The sequence below is a fragment of the Piliocolobus tephrosceles genome, chromosome 4, assembly GCF_002776525.5.
Source record: "Piliocolobus tephrosceles isolate RC106 chromosome 4, ASM277652v3, whole genome shotgun sequence".
Lineage (NCBI taxonomy): Eukaryota > Metazoa > Chordata > Mammalia > Primates > Cercopithecidae > Piliocolobus > Piliocolobus tephrosceles.
The window spans coordinates 62487808-62508843 of record NC_045437.1 but is presented as its reverse complement, the minus strand read 5'-3'; the positions used below and the strand labels follow the sequence as shown (position 1 = coordinate 62508843).

Below are 21036 nucleotides of genomic sequence, written 5' to 3'. Positions count from 1 at the left end.
CTTCCCAGAAGGGGGCAGTGTGTCAGGTACCTTTTTTGGCCCATCCAGGACACTGGGCAGTGTGATAGAACAATGAATGAGAGGTAAGGTGTCCTGGAAGAGCTCACAGTGTGGACAAGGAAGCAGATACTTAAACATATACCTAATTTTATGATATAGTTATGATATAGTGAATATTTACCATGCAGGGAGAGAGCAGCCTCCCTGGTGGTAGGAATGGTGGTAGGAAATTCTTCACTGAAGCCATATTGAGATGGCAAAGGATATTCCTGGCAGGAAAAAAAAAAAGTCTTCTGCAGAGATGGGTGCAAAATATCATAGTATATTTATGAAGTTTTTTTGTGCTATGAGAAGAGGGCCGTAGTTGGTATTTAAGGGGCTCCAGAAAGAAGGTCTAATTGATGAAGATGATTAGACACAGAACTAGGAGAAAAAGACCTCATAGAAGAGTAGAGGAGAGACCTACAAGAGAGTTAGCACAATCAACAGTGGCTGACACCACATTATAAAGGGAGGACTGACTAGAGTTTCCCTGAGAAGGGACCCTTGAAGCATCTTGGATTTTAGCAGGTGAGTTTTGTAGGTCTAGGAAGAGTCTAGGACTAGAAACCTAACCTCAGGAAGTAAGCGTTCTTGAAGTTCTGTGTCAGTCGCAAATTCATTCTTGGGAATGTCTAGAAGCCAAAACCAAGAAACCTCATGTTTCCTAAATAAACAGGAAATGAAGATAAAGCTTGATCTGTAACAGTTCTTAAGTTTCTCATATTTTTCTAACCACAATTTTGTTTATTTTTAAGTCTTCAAAGTAGTTTCTCAAAACACATTGTTTTGCTAAAAAAATCTGTTATTTTTTTTTAAGGTCAGAGGTATATACACTATTATTTAAAATAGGTATGTTTCTTGGTAATGTGTGGCAAAAATAACTCCCTGAAACATTCATGTTTAACCAACATGAATTGGAGATGGCTCTTATCTCCCAGTGACTTTACAGCTATCTGTTTAGATTAGCTTTGGTTAAAAAAAGGTTTTTTTGGCCGGGCGCGGTGGCTCAAGCCTGTAATCCCAGCACTTTGGGAGGCCGAGACGGGCGGATCACAAGGTCAGGAGATCGAGACCATCCTGGCTAACACGGTGAAACCCCGTCTCTACTAAAAATACAAAAAACTAGCCGGGCGAGGTGGCGGCGCCTGTAGTCCCAGCTACTCGGGAGGCTGAGGCAGGAGAATGGCGTGAACCCGGGAGGCGGAGCTTGCAGTGAGCTGAGATCCGGCCACTGCACTCCAGCCCGGGCGACAGAGCGAGACTCCGTCTCAAAAAAAAAAAAAAAAAAAAAAAAAAAGGTTTTTTTTCCTGCTATGGCTGTGATATATTAATTGGATGACAAATCACTGCTATATACATCGATACATACACATACACACTCATCTGGTAAAAATAAAAACCCTATATATGCCTGGTTTATGGAAGATTATATGTTAGGATTATAATAAAAACAATACAAGTATGTAAAAAAAAAAATTTCAGAGTTTGGTTCCATTTCAGAGAGAAATTAAACAGAGTAGATATGATTTATTCCTGACAAATATAATAGGATTTACTGTATATTTCATTGATTCAAAGATCCCAGTGGTTGTAAGTTGTACCATTATTCTATATACCATGAAGGAAAAAAAAAACCTGCCAGTTAAATTACAGTAACATTTGATTTCAAGAGGCATTCAGATTTCAGATATTAAAATGTGAAAAAATACAAATTTTAGAATTAATGACATATAATTATTATAAAGAGACTAGGAAAAACACTTTGGTTTACATTTGCAGATTAACTTAGGAACACTGAAAATTGTTCTAACATCTAAATAGCAAATTTAGTCTTAATTAAATACAGAATTATTTAAAAAGTTAATAAGAATAGTCATTAGAATTTAAAACTAGGAAGGCTGTAGGACTGCCAGAGTTAATAAGTGATCATTCACTTAATGTATGTTCATACCTATTATGAGCCAGATGTGCTTAGATGTTAGGTGTATAGATGGATATAACACATGGTCCCCTCACTCATGGAGCTTACAGTTCATAAGAGAGGAACATTTTGCAAACTGCATTAACCATGTTAAAGGAAAAATACAAGTACTATGAAAGAATGGAACTGGGAGCTCTTAATTGAAATTGGGAAAGTCTGAGGAGTTGAGGAAAATCTAGAGAGTGGGTAGAAATTAGGTAAAAAGTAGGCAGAAAAGGAAGCAACCTGTCCAGAAACCCTGAGTAGGAAAGATCGTGGGGTTATTGAGGCAGTGAACAAGCGGTGGGTGCAGGTCTGGTGACAGGAATTGAGGTGAGACCACATGGTGCAGGGCTACTTAGGTTGGGCTGAACATTTTGATTTTTAGTCTAAACCCAGGGGGAAGCCACTAGAGGATTTTAATGGAGGAAGTAACCCTGGCTGCACTGTGAAATCTGGGTAAGATTCAGTTAAAGAAGCCTCGTTAGGAGCCTGTTGCTAATTCAGACCAGGTAAGAGCAGCTTGACCTGGGTGGAAGTGTGAATGGAAGACCTGTTTTTTAGAAGATTATTTGCCCATATTATCAAAAGTCTTCATTTGTGTACATTTTTTACCCAGCATTTCCATTTCTGGGTGTTTATTCTAAAGAAATAATTTAGTCCGAACGTGGTGTAATCCCAGCACTTTGGGAGGCTGAGGTGGGTGGATCACCTGATGTCAGGAGTTCGAGACCAGCCTGACCAACATGGTGAAACCCTGTCTCTACTAAAAACACAAAATTAGCCGGGCGTGATGGCACATGCCTGTAATACCAGCCACTTGGAAGGCTGAGGCAGGAGAATCACTTGAACCTGGGAGGAGTAGGTTGCAGTGAGCCAGTTGTGCCATTGCACTCCAGTCTTGGCAACAAGAGCTAAACTCCATCTCAAAATAATAATAATCTCATAGCCCTTGAACATAAATAAGGTAAAACAAAATTTAAAAAAGAATCTCAGATGTTTGTAAAAGTTCAGCTACTAGAATGCTTATCCCTATTATTTATAATAAAATAAATTGGTCTAAAAGATTATAGTATTTTCAAACAAGTGGAAAGGAAGGAGACAAATTAGACTTTAAGGAGGCCACGCCATCCAGGAAGATTTGTTTAGACAAGGAACGTCCTTTGTGTGTTTGACTGGGGGCCAGGAACAGAAACTGAAAATCCATAACAGAGAAGAGATACTCCTGAAACAGATTTGTGGGAAGAGAGATAGCTAGGACCAGAGGAAAGACGATCGAGCACCTTGGTCCAGGAGCACAGGAGTTTCTGGTATAAAAATGCACTGCAGTTCCACTATTAGGCTTATTTTTTGGGAACTAGGCTAGGAACCAAACCACCTCTTGCAACATTGTTACTGGAGGGGGAAAGTGCTTTTAATACTAAAGACTTGGAAGTGAATTTTTGGTATGCAGTCACCACATAAATTCAGTTGCCTACAAAGCTGAGCCCCCTGGAATAAGTACCAACTGAGCAGGATGGATTTTTTGGAGAACATTTTATCCCCTGTGTTCCTCACCCCTACCTCCCTTTCTCTCCCTTCCTCTCCCTCCTTTTCCTCCTCCTCCTCCTTTCTTCTCTGCCTTCTTCCCTTCTCTCCATCCCCCCTTCCTCTTTCCTTCTTCTCCTCCCTCCCTCTCTTACATTCTTCTACACATCCCCTAACATTTATATTTTATCATCAGCATAAAAAGCAGCCAAGCACGTATAAGTAAATGAGATAATGCTCCTTTTTTCATACTTTTTGAAAATCTCATATTGCTTCTATATAACGGTATTTGTGTGTATGTGTCTGTAAGGAAATATTTTACTCTGTGGTCTTAATGCCCATTTGCAAGTTTCAAACCAAATGTTATGTATTCTTTGGATTTCTAAAATTATCTAGGCCAGTCGCTGATACAGAGGTGTTTAATATTTTGGCTTCTACTTTCCTCACAGTCTTGATGCTTCAGTGAAACCGGTTAACTGTTTCCTTTCTAGTGAATATTTATTTTTAAGTAGTTTCTTCTTTTCTTTCTTTGGCTGATTCTCTGAAGATTGTACTTCATAGTTGTGATTAGCTGGAAAATTCCTAGAGGAGTTTGAATTTGTCTTTTTAGTAAACTTGAGGTTCTTGTCTTTGGTATTTCCTTGAGTATTTCCTTTTCATATCAGTGTAGAAAAACTGTTCTCTAGCTTTATAAACTTTTCAAAATAGTTACTGAAATTAGCTTAGTATTTGTAAAGTTGTTACTAATCCCAAGGTGCAGTTGCTTTAACTGCATGCTTATGAATCAGGTTTTCAAATCTGTGCATATCGTGTATGCGTGTATGCTCATGGGGATGTGGGTATATTTTAAAATTAGTGATTTTCGTGAGCTTGATGCTTTGCCTATTAGGCTTTGTAGAGTTAATTCTCAAACGTTCTTAGTTTAGAGATTGTTTTATTCTGGTAAATCCACACCATTTAATGGAGTAAAGATCAAATGTTTGTACTGATAATTTTTATTCTTTATAGAGTACCCCAAGTGCTTGTCAGAAATCACTGTTCTCTGAAAATAAAAATTTAATCATGTAGGCTATGAAAAAATGTTTTGGGGTCATAGATGATGCAGTTAAGTTTCACTTCACTTATTAAATATTTATTGAGCTTATTTCAGATAAATGAGCATATCCACCAGATTCTGTCTGTATTGACTTAATGTATTGGAAATCCTGGAATAAAAGCGTAGTAATATACCCTTCTAAATATTTGTTATATACTTGGGTGGTAGAATTGAAAACAATGCAGTCTTAGTGAATATATTTGTTAATACGGTGCTTAATGTCTTGGGATTCATTTTGTTAACTACAGTGGAACAAAGGTCTGCATGATATATGTCAGTAATATATAATTCAGAATCTTTTCAAGCTTTAAGTCATTTGGGGTTTTTAGCAGTTAGCTTTTTTATTACATGTCCATTGGAAGTATAAAATAGAACCATTTGTTCTTGGAAATTATCTTTCATATATAAATTTCTCATTTTCTTTGTTTCTCCATTCATTTTAGTCGTGAGATGGAGAATAAGGAAACTCTCAAAGGGTTGCACAAGATGGATGATCGTCCAGAGGAACGAATGATCAGGGAGAAACTGAAGGCAACCTGTATGCCAGCCTGGAAGCACGAATGGTTGGAAAGGAGAAATAGGCGAGGGCCTGTGGTAAGTGGCTATGGGTTACCAGCTATAAGGAAGAAAGCGTAGGAGGAAATGGAAAAGTAAACATAAATAGATCCTCTTGTAAGCTTTTCTTCTTCATTTTAAATGTAGTAGTTTTAATTACTTGATATTGCGGTCATTTGGAAGAAACCGTAATTAAAACTACGCTCATTAAACAACTTAAACTGTTCTGGGAACTTAACTGTTGTGTTTGGTGGAGGGGTAAATGCTTAAACCAAGACTACCCTCTCATGTCAGTATCTAAAATCCTTTCATTGGAGTTTTATACTGTACTTTCTAAATTTTAAAAAGAATTTCTCCAGTTTGTTTTAGATGTTTTATCTCTAAGACAGGATCCAAGGATCTTAATTTCAGAAATCTTCTAGGAAAGAAAATATTTAATTGCAGTAGTTCATAAGTGTAATGATTGGGTTTTTATATGCATGGGTAAGATGTGCATTTCTCCAACTTTGTTACAATGTCAGCATGTTACCCTCATTTGACTTGGAAAAAAAAAAGTTTAATAGACCCATGGGGATTAAGATAAATTAAAAATGTATGGGGTTTGATGAAAGAAAATCCAGAGTCCTAGATTTTAAAAAGCAGGGATACTCTGTCCTTTGCTATAGGTGTAAGAATATATATTCTTACAAGAATACCATCATGAAATGTGTGTCTTCATTCGTACAAAGGAAGAAGTATTACAGTATCCTAGCACTTATTTCTATCAGCAAGTTTGTGTTTATTTTGTTCTTTTAAAACAGATACGGCAACTTAAAATTTATCTAAACTTTGACAAGGGTCTAAAGTACACCCCTGCCAAATGATTGTCTGCCCTGCATTCATCCCATATGCCTATTTAAGTTTAGATTTAAATTAATTAGATGTAAATAAAAGTAAAAATGTAGTTCCTCAGTCTCACCAACCACATTTCAAATGCTCAGTAACCACATGTGGCCAATGGCTACCCTTTGGGCAGTGCAGTTTTAGCACATTTCCATTGCCTCCGAAAGCTCTCTTAGATGTGTAGTACTGACTCGTGTCTGACTTAACTCCATAATCTCTGCGGCTTTCGATATCCTCATTACTGAGCTGCAGTCTGTCAGGAATATTTTACCCGCTGGTTCTAATTCTAACCCATGGAATTCTACAGAATAAATCTAATTGTTCCTTTCCATACCAGCACTTTAAGTTACTATGGGCCCATGAGTCTTTGTCTTTACAGCTAAGTTTCTACGTTTCTTCCATTTATTACTTATGTGAGGTGGTGTGGTGGGTTGAACCCCTTACCATTTTAGCTATTTGTGCCAGAAGATGAATATGAAGAAATTAAGGATTTATCTTAGAGAAGAGAAAGTGCTGTTGAAACATCTTGTAGAAGGTTGACAGTTAAAAGAGCGTATTACTACTCAGTTAATATAAAGAACTTTTAAACAAACAGAGCCATCTGAAGTTTGAATGTTCTGCTTTCTGAGCTCCTTTAGATGGAGGTGTTCAAACAGAGCCTAAATCTTTTGAGAATATGTAGGGCATAAATCACAACTTTGTAAAAACGAGCCAGCCGTTTGTTCTTTATTACATATGAACTAAGAATATCCAGTTCTCTAAGACAGAATTTTGGTTTTTGTACTGTTCACTTTCTAGCAAATACCTAAGTACCTTGTCTGTATATAAGACATGAGTGAAGAGGAAAGAGATGTGTGGAATAAGATGCATAACACATAGTCCTTAAGCTTAATTATGCCACCCTATATTTTATGGTTTACAGATTTCATATTATCCTTAAGAAGTTTACTGTTTACTTGGGAGGCCTGATTCTGTTTTTATACTTTAAGTAAGTTGTGTCAAATCATTCTTGAAACATAAAGTGTAAATATCTCCAAATGGGAAAATTAGGCTTATATGTAATAAATAGAGTAATACATGAAATATCACAAAGCAACTTGTGACTAGGTGCCAAATGTGTGGGATGGGCAGAAGAGCAATAGGGACTTAGGAAAGAGAAAGAATGTCATGCTGGTAGACTTCAGGGGAGTTTCATAAAAGGAAGATTTTAACTGAGTCTAAAAAATGGGTAAATTTTCCTCATGTGAAGGTGTACTCCTGGGGTGCTGCAGGCTGGAGATGAGTATTAAATTAGGAGGAGAGCGAGTGGAAAGCACAGGAGGAGGAAGGGTCAGGCAAGTTTGGTGAACACGGCAACTGGCTGTAGAACAGGAGCAGTGGGAGAAAGTCCAGAAAGGTCTGCAGTTGTACAAGGCTGTGGAGTTTGGCCTTTGGTCATGGCTAGATTAGGTCTGAAAGCCTTAATTAGAAAAAAAAAAAAAAGGGGCAGGTCTTGTAAACTGCATTTCTGTCTGAGAAATTGATCTTTACACTTGTAGCCTCTTTTGGTTTTCTGAGATATGTGTCTAACCTATTATTGTAATATAACGTAAAAAACCACACACACACAAAAGCAGGGCAAAATGATTGCGTAGTCATCAAACTGTTTGAAATTATGCCCAGTGTTGTTTCAAGGTCCTACATTTTGTCAAAACAAATAAAAACGTACCTAGATCTTTGATCTAGTAGTTGAATGAGTTGACTATAGAAGTTATGAGTGCTTATTTTTCACATTTGTTTAATAACCTTTGATTGTTACTTTTGAGTGTTAAATGAGTTAGGGTATATAACAAATAATACCATTTCTGCAGTTTTGTATGCATTACAAAATTGTAAGGGAGGAGGTTGCATTTTAACTAGTGTTAAATCCTAAATGACTGAAATTTGTGTAGGTAAAAATAGTCTTTTACATTAATAGCTTAAAGTAATGATAAAAGTTGATATGTTGTCTGGTATACTGGTGTATTTCATAACAAAAGCTCGTTAAGTTTATTTCCTAGTCTATGATATTTACATTTACTTACTTTTTATATTTTTAAGTAATCAAAATATTGGAATACTTTGATTCAGGTGGTAAAACCAATCCCAATTAAAGGAGATGGATCTGAAATGAATCACTTGGCAGCTGAGTCTCCAGGAGAGGCCCAGGCGAGTGCGGCTTCACCAGCTTCCAAAGGCCGACGCAGTCCTTCTCCTGGCAACTCCCCATCAGGTCGCACAGTGAAATCAGAATCTCCAGGAGTAAGGAGAAAAAGAGTTTCCCCAGTGCCTGTAAGTTAATGTTACAACGGATATGTTAGTTTTTATAATTTTTAGATTCATTTATAACAGAGAAAAGACTGGCCAGCCATCTGTTAGAACATCAGTTTTCAAAATATGATCTGCAGACACCTGAGGATGGAGGAGGGGAGGCGGTTCCTGAGACCCTTTCTGGGGTCTATTAGGTCAAAACTAATTTTGTGATAAAACTGGGATGTTGTTTGCCTCTTTCCCTGCATTGATATTTGCAGTGGTGGGTAAAACTATTGGTGATTTTTCCCAATTTAAGGCTACAACTGTAGAAACTATATTCATTATTGCTATGTATCAACCATTAAAGAAAAAAAAGGCAAAAACGCCAGTTACACTTGATAATGCCTTTGACAAGGAAATAGAAATTAATTTTATTAAATCTTGACTCAGTAAATACATGCCTTTGTAATATTGTGTGTGATGAAATGAGATGCATGCATAAAGCACTTCTACATACCAAAATACAATAGTTTCTCAAGGAGAAGTATTTGTGCGGTTGTTAGAGTTGCAAGTCGAACTAGTTCTTTCATGGAACATGAAATGAGTGACCAACAAACTATGATTATTTAGATTTGGGTATTTGGAAGACATTTTTCTTAAGATGAATTAGACTATCACTTCAAGAAAAGCAACTTAAGGCCAGGAGTGGTGGCTATAATCCTGCCTCTTTGGGAGGCTGAGGTGGGCAGATCACCTGAGGTCAGGAGTTCGAGAGCAGCCTAGCCAACATGGTGAAACCTCATCTCTACTGAAAATACAAAAATTAGCCAGGCATGGTGGCAGATGCCTGTAATCCCAGCTACTCGGGGGCTGAGGCAGGAGAATCGCTTGAACCCAGGAGGCAGAGGTTGCAATGAGCCTAGATTGCACCATTGCATTCCAGCCTGGACGACAACAGTGAAACTCCATCTCAAAAAAACAAACAAACAAACAAAAAAACAACTTAAATATTTTTTCACCAGTGTTAAAAGTTGAGATGTCAAAACAAAAATTAGAATTTTAGAAAGCTACTATCCACCACTATGAGCTTGACAGCTTCCCAGTGCTTAGACTTTCCTGATAAGATTGGTGATAGCAAATGTGATTCTTTTCATGCTGTATAATGAAATATGTGAACATTTGGAAGATCTGCTTAACTTAACCAATATTTTCCACATGATCAGTGTATTATAACAACAAAATCATTCCTAGGTAAAAGATACATTCAAAATGTAAAAAAACACCATTTGGATTTTTAATGTGCCAGTAGGAAAAGTTTGTTGATGTGGTTTCAGATTCCACATTACAACTGCCTTTAAGAAACCGTGTTTTGAGCTTTGGTATAGTACCAAAGAATATTCATCATTATTTGAACAGGCGGCCAAGTGCAGTGGCTGACACCTATAATCCTATCACTTTGGGAGGCCACGGTGGGCGGATAACTTGAGGTCAGGAATTCAAGACCAGCCTGGCCAACATGGTGAAACCCCATCTCTACTAAAAATACAAAAATTAGCCAGGCGTAGTGGCAGGCACCTGTAATCTCAGCTACTTTAGAGGCTGAGGCAGAGAGAATTGCTTGAACCCGGGAGGCAGAAGTTGCAGTGAGGCAGAAGTTGCAGTGAGCCAAGATGACACCACTGCTCTCCAGCCTGGGCGACAGAATGAGACTCCAAAAAAAAAAAAACAGCTATTAAAATACTCCTTCCCTTTACATCTGCGTATCTGTGAGGCCAAATTTCCTTTCATATACTTTAATCAAAACATCATATCACAGCAGATTGAATGCAGAAGCAGCTATGAGAATCTTAGCTGTCTTCTATATTAAGCTAAACATCAAAGAAATTTGCAAAAAGATAGGTGGTAAATTCATGTGAGAGAGAGACTTCTAGTGGTGGAAATGCATGTTAAGACTCCTGTCTCCGCTAAAAAATACAAAACAGTTAGCCGGGCATGGTGGCAGCCACCTGTAGTCCCAGCTACTTCAGAGGCTGAGGCAGGAGAATGGCATGAACCTAGGAGGCGGAGCTTGCAGTGAGCTGAGATCACACCACTGTACTCCAGCCTGGGTGACAGAGTGAGACTTCGTCTCAGAAAACAAAAAAAAAAAAAAAGGACTCACTTTCTAACTTTGAAGAACAAATGATTGGAAAAATGGTTGAGATAGTGACCACAAGAGGAATTTGGGTTTTAGTTAAGGTCTGGAGTTATTAAGGTACATCAGTTCGTTAAAAAATACATTTAAAGCAAAAACGTTTTACAGTAAAACCTGATGCCCAACAGTGGTTGTTGGCTCTATGTTAAAACACCTTTAAATTAGTTATTAATTTTTTTTAACTTAAAACAATAATCAGTTATTAGCTCATGAATCTGCAGATTGGGCAGGGCTCAGCAGGCTCAGCTTCTTCACTCACATGCCTGTTGCTTCAGCTGGGATACCAGAACACTTGGGGGGCTGTTGGCATCTCTTCATCCTAGCACAAAGACTTTTAAAATCTCGGTCATCCCCATAAATGTTGATAAATATCTGGCTGAGAGAGACAACTATGTGGTAATTTTATAAATTATTCTATAAACATTTGAGTTCTTTGAAACATCTAATATAAACCAAAACAAAAAGCATAAAAAGTATGTATCATAAGCAGGCAGAATGCTGTGTCTAGTAGTAAAAATTAAACATCCAGCTTTCTGGGATCTATTGAAGGCTTTATTAATCTTCTTTATAACTGGAAATTTACAAACGCTGCCGTGGAATGCCTCCCAACATACACTCTGCAGACTCTTCCTCAATAAAAGCAAATTTGTGGAAGCTGACAAAAACTCTCCATTGGTGAGAGTTCACTAACATGCTCACTGTACTGTACTAACATGCTCACTGTACTAATTTTCCTAGGACTTGGTCTTTACATCAATGTCCAGTGGAAATTCCAGTTTTTTTGGATACCTAATTAAATAATTAAGGGTAATAAATGTTCAAGCGATTCTCCTGCCTCAGCCTCCCGAGTAGCTGGGATTACAGGCGTGTGCCATCACACCCGGCTGATTTTTTGTATTTTTAGTAGAGACGGGTTTCACCGTGTTAGCCAGCATGATCTGAATCTCCTGACCTCATGATCCGCCCGCCTCGGCCTCCCAAAGTGCTGGGATTACAGGCATGAGCCACCGCGCCCAGCTGGTGGATAATAGTTTCTTAATTAAGAAATGAGAAACATACCTAATAAAAAAAAAATGTTGTAAAGTTTCAGAGTGGCAGAATCACACCACCCCGAAGAGCCCCTTCACCAGATGGCTTCTCACCATATAGCCCTGAGGAAACAAATCGCCGTGTTAACAAAGTGATGCGGGCCAGACTGTACTTACTGCAGCAGATAGGGCCCAACTCTTTCCTGATTGGAGGAGACAGCCCAGACAATAAATACCGGGTGTTCATTGGGCCTCAGGTAGGATTTGTCACCATTTTATTTTATTAGTAGTAGTATATGGTACTATCTCAAATTTATATACTATAATGTTCTTAACTTTGGATCACTTAATTCCCTTTAGTAGACAAAAGTAAACTTAAAATGTATTTTAGGCTAATATTTTTCTTTAATGTATTCATGAGGTTTTTACTATCTTAATATACCATAGAAAAGAAATTTGATCTATTTAATAAATTCAATGGAAATGAGAGATTAAATCATGGAAATAGTTGTAGATTTTTCTTATATATAAAGATAATGAATATGAATTAATAGAAACTTTAGTATAAAAAGTTGGAAATATTGTAAAGTGATAAATTTAGAAGTTCTAATGATGAGCCACAGATGTATTAACCTATAGGTTTTCTTTTTAACTCTTCAGAACTGCAGCTGTGGACGTGGAACATTCTGTATTCATCTGCTGTTTGTAATGCTCCGGGTGTTTCAACTAGAACCTTCAGACCCAATGTTATGGAGAAAAACTTTAAAGAATTTTGAGGTAGTTTTTAATAAATGCTTAGAGTAAAATTGTCAGCATATTCTTATGATATAGTCTTAAAATTTCTCCTTCTTTAAGTTTAGACAGTGACCTTTTGAAAGGTGTGAAGGTGTGTAAGAATTAGTTGATGCTTATAAATAGTTCTCATGAGATATTTACTAAACTTTTTCTTCTAGCTTGAAAAAAACAACACTGACCTGCCGTACGAATGTTGTCCTTAGTAAACTATAATGTGTTTTTATTTTTGAAGCTCTTAAATCAAATTTAGGAAAAACGTGCAAATAAAAGATAAATAGCTCAGTCTGTAGAATTCTTCATATGTATAATTATGGCACAAATATCATTGTTACTGTCTTTTTCCAATGTTAGGTTGAGAGTTTGTTCCAGAAATATCACAGTAGGCGTAGCTCAAGGATCAAAGCTCCATCTCGTAACACCATCCAGAAGTTTGTTTCACGCATGTCAAATTCTCATACATTGTCATCATCTAGTACTTCTACATCTAGTTCAGAAAACAGGTTAGTACTTTTTAAGGATTTCAAAGCATTAATCCAGTGTTACTTTTAATTTTAGGGGTAATTTTTTATATCTACTTGTTAAGTTGCTCTAAAATGACTTAATTATTGAATCTTGGCTTTCAAGTTAAAATCAAGGGTAAAGATATTAAAGGTTCTCTGGGCATGGTGGCTTGTGCCTGTAATCCCAGCATGTTGGGAGACTGAGGCAGAAGGATCGCTTGAGCCCAGGAGTTCAAGACCCATCTGGGCAACATAGGGATACCCTGTCTCTACAGAAGTAAAATAATTAGCTGGGAGTGATGATACCTGTAGTCCCAATTATTCAAGAGGTCAAGGCAGAAGAATCGCTTGAACCCAGGAGTTCAAGGCTCCAGTGACCTATGATTGCACTACTGCACTCCAGCCTAGGTGACAGAACAAGACCCTGTCTCTTAAAAAATATGTGGGTGTGTGTATGTGTATATATATGTTGTTAAAGGTCATGTGAGAGTGTGTGTGTATATAGACATTTGGTGCTAAAAACTGCAGTATTCATGTGAATCTTGTTTCTGTTCTGTATATTGCTTTATTGGTTTTAGTGTAAAAATTAGATTTTTAAAAATTACTCCACAAAGGAAGTGCTGCTTCTCTTATCAGGGCACCTTCTATATTATTCCCGAAGTGCCCAGTTTGAGAAGCACTGTTCTGAGCAGTTAAATCTTGTCTTTATCCTATCAATCTGTTAAGTATTGTAACTACCTCAAAATTAATGAAGAATGAAAAAGTGACAGGGTCGCAACAAGAGTGCAGTGAAGAGAAGAGAGGTTTTCTTCATCTGTGAAAAAAGTAAATGTTTGGATTTTCTTAATTTTGATTAAATGAAATAATTTTAGAATCCTAGAGTTTTAGGAGTTTTTGGACATTGAAGATTTTCTAGTTGGCATGGTTCAGTGACAGCGGGAAGTGAAGCCAAGAGGTTATGCAGTTCATTTGAGGAAAGGTATAACCAGAACCTGGGTATCTTTGTTTTACCCCTCATCTCTTCTAAATAAAATGAAAAAAATGAGCTTTATTTCTCCAGTCTGCTGAACTCCTAGCCCCAAGCATTCCTTCCACCTCAGCGTCCCAAAGTGCTGGGATGACAGGTGTGAGCCACCACACCCAGCTCCTTTTTCCATTTGAGTGACATTTCTGTAACTTTTTATTGTGGGGAAAAATAACAGATGCTTAAAACCAAGTAGCCAAAGTTAAAATAGAAAGTTTCTCTCTGAGGTTAAAAAAAACAAATTACTGGATTCACATACCCATGGGGGGGGAGCCACAAAAGTTATCTTGATTACTGAGATTGTACTATGTAGATGGGTAGATTTTTGTTTCGTGTAACCACTATTTTTATATCTAAAATCAATAAAAAGAAAATACAGAGGAAGTATATCTGGAGATCTGATTACGTACAATTTTAAATGGTATGCCGGAAACAATAATAAAACAATTAGGATAAACAAATTTAAAATTCAATTGAAAATGAAGGGCATAAAGAGAATATGCACCAGAAAAGGATTCTGAGGGGCTAAGAAACACAAAAACTGTTCATTCAACCTGATAACTAAAGAAATGTTCATTTTTTAAAAAAAGAAATAAAGGAAGACTTTTTAAATGATGTAATTCAGTTATTGTAAGGATGTGCTTGATCGTATATAAAGCAGTATAGCTTTTTGAAGAAAAAAAGTAATAATGGCTTTTAAAAACATTTATATTCATTGATCAGTAAATGTTCTTCTCAAGTAAAAGTTTAATCTGAGAAATGCACAAGCCTTACATATATCATATATGACTGTTTCTCATAGTATTATGGTGAAAAATTAGAAACAATTTAAATATCCAGTAACAATTGAATGATTAAATTAGTGTATGCCCATGTTACGAATGTCATGTAGGCATTAAAATTACGCTTTTGGAGAGCATTGAATGACCTGGGAAAATGTCAATAAGTAAAACCAAATCTAGATTATAATAATATATTACGCATGAACCCAGTTTTATATAGAAAAGGTATTACAGGTATGTAAAAATCGGAAGGAATAAGAACTTCACTGGTTATTTATAGGAGGGGTTATTATAGGTAACTTTTTTTAGACTTTAAATATTTTTTAATAGTATTTTAAATTTAAATATTTTTTAAGTATTAGTTTAAAAACTCTGCCCTTATTATAAGCTCTGCCCTTATAGCCTGAAAATAGCCAAAGACGATATATAAATAAATGGGGATGGCTATGTTCATTAAAACTGTTTACACAAGTAGTCCACAGGCCAATTTGTTTTCCTTATATGTTTGTTACTCCCTGCTCTATACTCATGTAATTTTGCTTCAGAAAAAACTATGCTAAGAAACATCTGAAATGTCAAAAAATGTGTACAAAGATGTTTGTAATGGTTTCTTAAAATTTAAAAATATGGAAACAGCTTATATGTCCAACATTAATGGATACTTAAAACAGTTAGGATCTATCTAGTCAGTGGAAAATTATGGCGGCATTAAAAATTATGTGGTGGAAGCAACCCAAGTGTCCATCAATGGATGAATGGATAATGTGGGATATACACATAGTGGAATATTATTCAGCTTTACAAAGGAAGGAAGCGTGCTACAACATGGATGAACCTTTAGGACATGCTAAGCAAAATAAACCAGTCACAAAAAAGATACTGTATCATTTCACTTACATGAGATACTTAGTCAAAACCATAGAGACAGAAAGTAGAATGACCCTAGGTAGGAGGATTACTTGATCCCAGGAGTTCCTGACTAGCCTGGGCAACATAGTGTGACCCTGTCTCTACCAAAAAAAAGAGAGAGAAAAGAAAAGAAAAATTAGCCAGGCATGGGTGGCATGCGCCTGTGGTCCCAGCTACTAAGGAGTCTGAGGCAGGGGGATCTCTCGAGCCCAGGAGTTCGAGGCTGCAGTGAGCTATACTTGTGCCGCTGTACTATAGTCTGGGAGACAGAGCAAGATCCTGTCTCAGAAAAAACATAGAATGGTGGTTGTCAGAGGCTGGAGGAAGGAGATCGTGAAGAATCGTGTTTAATGGGTATAGGGTTTCAGTTTTACAAGATGAATACTGGAGACACATAGTGGTGATGGTTGCACAGCATGAAGGCATTTAATACCACTGACCTGTACACTTACAAATGGTTAAGATGGTAAATTTTATGTTATGCATATGTTGCCACAAAAAAAAAAAAAATGAAAGAATTATGTATATGAAGAGTTGTGCAATTTTATAATAATTTTTTAATATGAAATACTGCATATATATATATATACATAAATGATCTGAACAATGCTTACAAAATATGTACTTGGAAAAAAGATGGACAGGAAATAACCCAGAATGGTATTCTTTTTGTTGTCAGAGAAGTATTTAGTAAGTTGCACTTGTGATTTGACTAAATTGTGAAACTTTATTTTCCTCTTATGAATAAGCTTAATTTTGGTGTAATTATATGAAGAGTTAGTTGACCTTGGATTATTTTTGCCATGAATATTTTTATTATAGATAGTTGTATACATCATTTCTGTAATGCTACTGTTAATTCTTCGTTGCTAATGCATGCATATTCTGACAGTTTTTCCACGTCCTAAGTAGCTCTACAATTAGGAAAAGAGAGGGGGCAGGTACATCAGGAGGGAGAGACTAGTAAGTGTGCCTTCATCTCAGGAATCACCCATGATGACTTTGCTGACTTGTTTGATTAGCTTTTTTGGAAAGCTTTTTGTGCATTTGGGGAACTGGTTATTTTGCTGCTAGTTACTCAGATCTGTTTTTTCAGGGAAAAGTAATTGCCGTTTTTGCCATTACTTCTAATGGCAAAATTAGGATTCAAAAAATTAGAAGTAATGGCAAAAACCGCAATTACTTTTGCACCAACCTAATAGTTGAAGATAGTAGAAGTGCAATATTGGGCCTAGCTTAGCAGATTCTAAAATTTAGACGTTGTAAGTTTATGGCATATTCTTCTCAGATAAAAGTGTAATGATAGATCTGCCACAAACTGATTTTATGATTTGAGGCAACTTATTTAACATCCCAGAGCCTTGCCTTTATTTTATAATGGTAATACAGCTATTGATTTTTAAAAGCCATCCCTCACATCATGAAGATTTAATTAAAAGCATTTATGAAATAGAGAACTAAAGTCCTCTTTCTCTAGCCTGGCTGCACGCAGAATAACTACTGTTAACTATTTAATACAACTTTGAAAAATTACATAAATCAAGGAGTGAAACTCTTCTTTGCACACTCCGTACTTCGGCCGACAAACACATGCACGCACGTTCCCCCATCCATATTTCTCTCAGCTTTCTTACTGTTTTTAAAAAAAGTCATGCCATATGTTCTGGTGTGCAATTTTCTTTTGCTTTTACTTTATATGTAAAGAATATTTTTCCACGTCATTAGCAGATTACATACTTTTTTCTTTTCATGGCTGTATAAGGTTATGTTGGTACACCATAATTTATTTAGCCATTGCCTTAATTAATGTACATTAAGTACACCTCCAGTTGTTTGTTTACATACTTAAAATATGTAAGGATAACATCCTAGGAAATAGGATTTTTAGGTCATGAATATATACATGTAGTATTTTAAGAAATACTAACAAAATTTCCTTCCAGAGATTTTAATTTTTACTTCTACCAGATATGAGAACCTGGTTTTCTATGCCATTATGAGGGCCAGATGTTACCAATCTATTATTCTTTATTCCAATTGCCTTTTTATTTCCTTTGTCCATTTTACTATTAGTATTTTTCTTACTGATTTTTAAAAATACTTTGTATATTAGAGATAATCAAGTATATGCAATATAATTACCCATTATGTTGCAATTTTGCCATAAATGGAATCATTCTATACATGGTAGTTTTATTTTGACCTCACTTATGGATCTCTCTGTTCCTTTTTAAAGGCTTCAAGGTGTCTGGGTTTGCCATAATTTGTTTAACCTCCTTTTGGCATTCATTTGGTTGTTTTGATTTCTTTTCGTTATTCTAAATAATACTGCAGTGGACATTTTCATAATACATCTCTATATATTTGTCTTTTTATTTTCTTATGATAGATTCCTAGAAGTCTAGGTGAAAGATTGTGTACCCTTAAAATGTGACGTGTTCCTAGATTCATTTCTAGGAAAGTTGGACCAGTTTATACTGCCACTAGAAATTTCTGAAATAGGCATTTAAATTTAGGATGTGGAATCTTTGAGCTCTAAGGTCCGCCAGCACTTAAAATCTTGAAACTAGTACCATGTAGTATATTTTTGTATGTAGTCAAACCTGTTGGTTTATTCAAAAGGTACAGTAGCAGAATTTGGGAGATACAAATGTTCTTTCTAAGATTACAGTCTGTGTATTGTTTTCATCACAAAGAAAGTTAACTCACACCTACAGTCTATAAGTACTCATGTGTTAATCTGATTTTAAATTACTGTATATTAATAGCATAAATATGTATCTCTTAGTATATAAGATGCTCTTAAACAAGAATTTCTACTGTATTTATATTCTAAGCAAGCAGAAAGTGTTTTTGGCATATCAGTTCTGCTTTATATTCTTTTATGTGTAATACTTTTTCTTCCCCTTTTCTGTAGTATAAAGGATGAAGAGGAGCAGATGTGTCCTATTTGCTTATTGGGCATGCTTGATGAAGAAAGTCTTACAGTGTGTGAAGACGGCTGCAGGAACAAGCTGCACCACCACTGCATGTCAATTTGTATGTGGCTCTTTTTCTCTCTATGCTGATTCAGCACAGTTGCTCTCTGAGCTTACTATGTTATTTAAGAGTGTAACATGGCTTGAAGGGAGATTGGTGAGAGAATAAAAACAGTGTATCTAAGTCCTCTGTGAAGAGTTTTCAACAAATGGGAATGCAGGATCTTTAGGAGATGACCTGTGTGAGCAAAGAAATGCAATAAAGTGTGACATAGGTGATAATGGAAGAAGTGCATAGAATTAGAAACAATTTCAATCTGGAAGGTATACATGAAGGGAAGGAGGTGGAAGAAGACCTGGGCAGGCATTACAGAGAGGCTAGCATCAAAGTAAGGATTGGAAGGACTTTACCTGGTAGTCAAACAGGGCAGAACGTTTGGAAAAACAGTAAGCAGAGTACACATTATCAGAATGAATAAAATAGCATTCAAAATCATTTAACCTGCTGTGTGTACTTGCTTTCAGATAAATGTTTAGATTATTTTTGAGGTTTCTTCTATATAAATCCTATAAATAATTATTATAAACAGTTATGAAATATAAATAATGTTAAGCATTTACATTTTTGTAAGATTTTGTTTCTGTAATTTTTCAGGGGCAGAAGAGTGTAGAAGAAATAGAGAACCTTTAATATGTCCCCTTTGTAGATCTAAGTGGAGATCTCATGATTTCTACAGGTAATAATTTTGAAATAATGATATGTATATGTTTAATTTTTTTTAATTTCTCAAAGTGTGATTTAAATCTGTTAATTTTTTTAAAGCAAGTTTCGTTATTTTTCATTTTAGCCACGAATTGTCAAGTCCTGTGGATTCCCCTTCTTCCCTCAGAGCTGCACAGCAGCAAACCGTACAGCAGCAGCCTTTGGCTGGATCACAAAGAAGGAATCAAGAGAGCAATTTTAACCTTACTCATTATGGAACTCAGCAAATCCCTCCTGCTTACAAAGATTTAGCTGAGCCATGGATTCAGGTAAGTAGTTCTTTGTTTTTCATTTCTCAAAGAAATATTTATAGATCAATTAGTGTATTTGTCTCCTTCCCTCAGTTGTTTATAATTTAAAAAATACTTTTGCTTGCCTCCATCATGACCTTTATTCCTTTGGAAATTTTAATGTTACTTTTGGTATTAATACTATACTGCTTATTATACAGCTTCAACTTCAAAACTTCCTTGTGGTTTCACTTCACGTATCTAGAAACATCTTTTCCTGAACTAACAGACATACAGGGTTATTCAAGGATAGAAGGATAGAAACCAGAACCCTTCAGTGCTAACTTTTCCCAATGTTTAATCCCCATTCCTGCCAAGAATTTTTATCATGTTTCTTATTTGCTGCCATTTAAAATTAATTTCTCCTTTCATATCCTAATGGCATACAATGGGTGCTTAATAATTGCAGAGCAGATGAATAAGAAAAAATACGTGATGGTTACCTTGAGTTCATCATTTTGATTTGTAAGAACAGTTTTGCATCCCTTTACCATCTCTTCTGATTGAATGCTTTTTCATCTTCAGTAAGTAGGGCTTTTTTGTCAGTTGGTTTGTAATGATTTTCTTGGTTGTTGAATGCTTAATCTATTACTTTTTAAATGTAGGATCTAAAACCAGACAGGTCCGTACCAGACAATAATGAAGTAAAATAGTTATTTTCAGTAATCTGTTAAATTCTGTTGAATTAAATTTGTGAACAGATGTATTAACACATTGAGCTTATATATCATTAGGATTTATTTCATTTTTCTTTTGTGACCATTACGGATCCTGCACCTTTGGAATTCTCTTAGCATATTAGCAACCCATTTATGAATCTAATAAAATCTGCAAAAATATTAAACACATATTCTTGTATCTAGTCCGTTAATGAAATTCAATGAAATATTAATGAACATAGGTCCTCACCTGCCCTTTCAAGACCCATCAAAGAACTCTCAAGTTGATTCTGAGCTGTTAGATTTCATTCTTTCAAGGATATGGTCTAGTTTGTTTTACCTAAGCTTTAGGTCAGACTGGGCTCTATATTCCTAGCTTTTTATTAAGCATGTTAGGTAAGACAATTAAAACATAGGTAGTGGCACACTACTTAACAGTACCAGAAGCTCACTATATTCTATTTGGTTCATTCTCCCATAATATCCCTTTATAACAAAACACATGTAAATAAGTATGTCATGATCCATTTTTCCAAAAGTTGTGTTTATTCATCTTTAATATTTAGACATTTTTCACATAATATCTTAGGTATTAAGCTTACTTTTAGCTAATTGGCCCATAAAGCATGAAGGGAAAGACCCTTCACGCTTTCCTCACTGTAGGGACTCTGGCTTCTGGGGCATGGGATTGACGACGGTAACAGCATGTACTATAATTCTGTGTCTGCCGTTTTCCTTTGCTTACTCGAACACAAGCATTTTTTCTTCAGTTTGATTTGTC

The 21036-nt window shown here is 36.0% G+C and overlaps 1 protein-coding gene and 1 non-coding gene across 3 annotated transcripts in view; both read left to right on the top strand.

Annotated features, from left to right (window-relative positions):
• MAP3K1 (mitogen-activated protein kinase kinase kinase 1) overlaps positions 1 to 21036 on the top strand; it is a 77027-nt gene that overhangs the window by 35735 nt on the left and 20256 nt on the right. For both annotated transcript variants that reach the window (XM_023210524.3, XM_023210525.3), the window contains exons 2-9: positions 5069 to 5219; positions 8172 to 8372; positions 11612 to 11812; positions 12216 to 12332; positions 12702 to 12850; positions 18483 to 18604; positions 19199 to 19280; positions 19392 to 19575. In XM_023210524.3, the coding sequence (XP_023066292.1) occupies positions 5069 to 5219; positions 8172 to 8372; positions 11612 to 11812; positions 12216 to 12332; positions 12702 to 12850; positions 18483 to 18604; positions 19199 to 19280; positions 19392 to 19575 (1207 nt within the window). The remainder of the gene's footprint in view (positions 1 to 5068; positions 5220 to 8171; positions 8373 to 11611; positions 11813 to 12215; positions 12333 to 12701; positions 12851 to 18482; positions 18605 to 19198; positions 19281 to 19391; positions 19576 to 21036) is intronic.
• On the top strand, positions 5618 to 5721 carry LOC111541698. The gene has a single exon (XR_002731356.1). It is a non-coding gene; the product is annotated as a small nucleolar RNA U13 (small nucleolar RNA).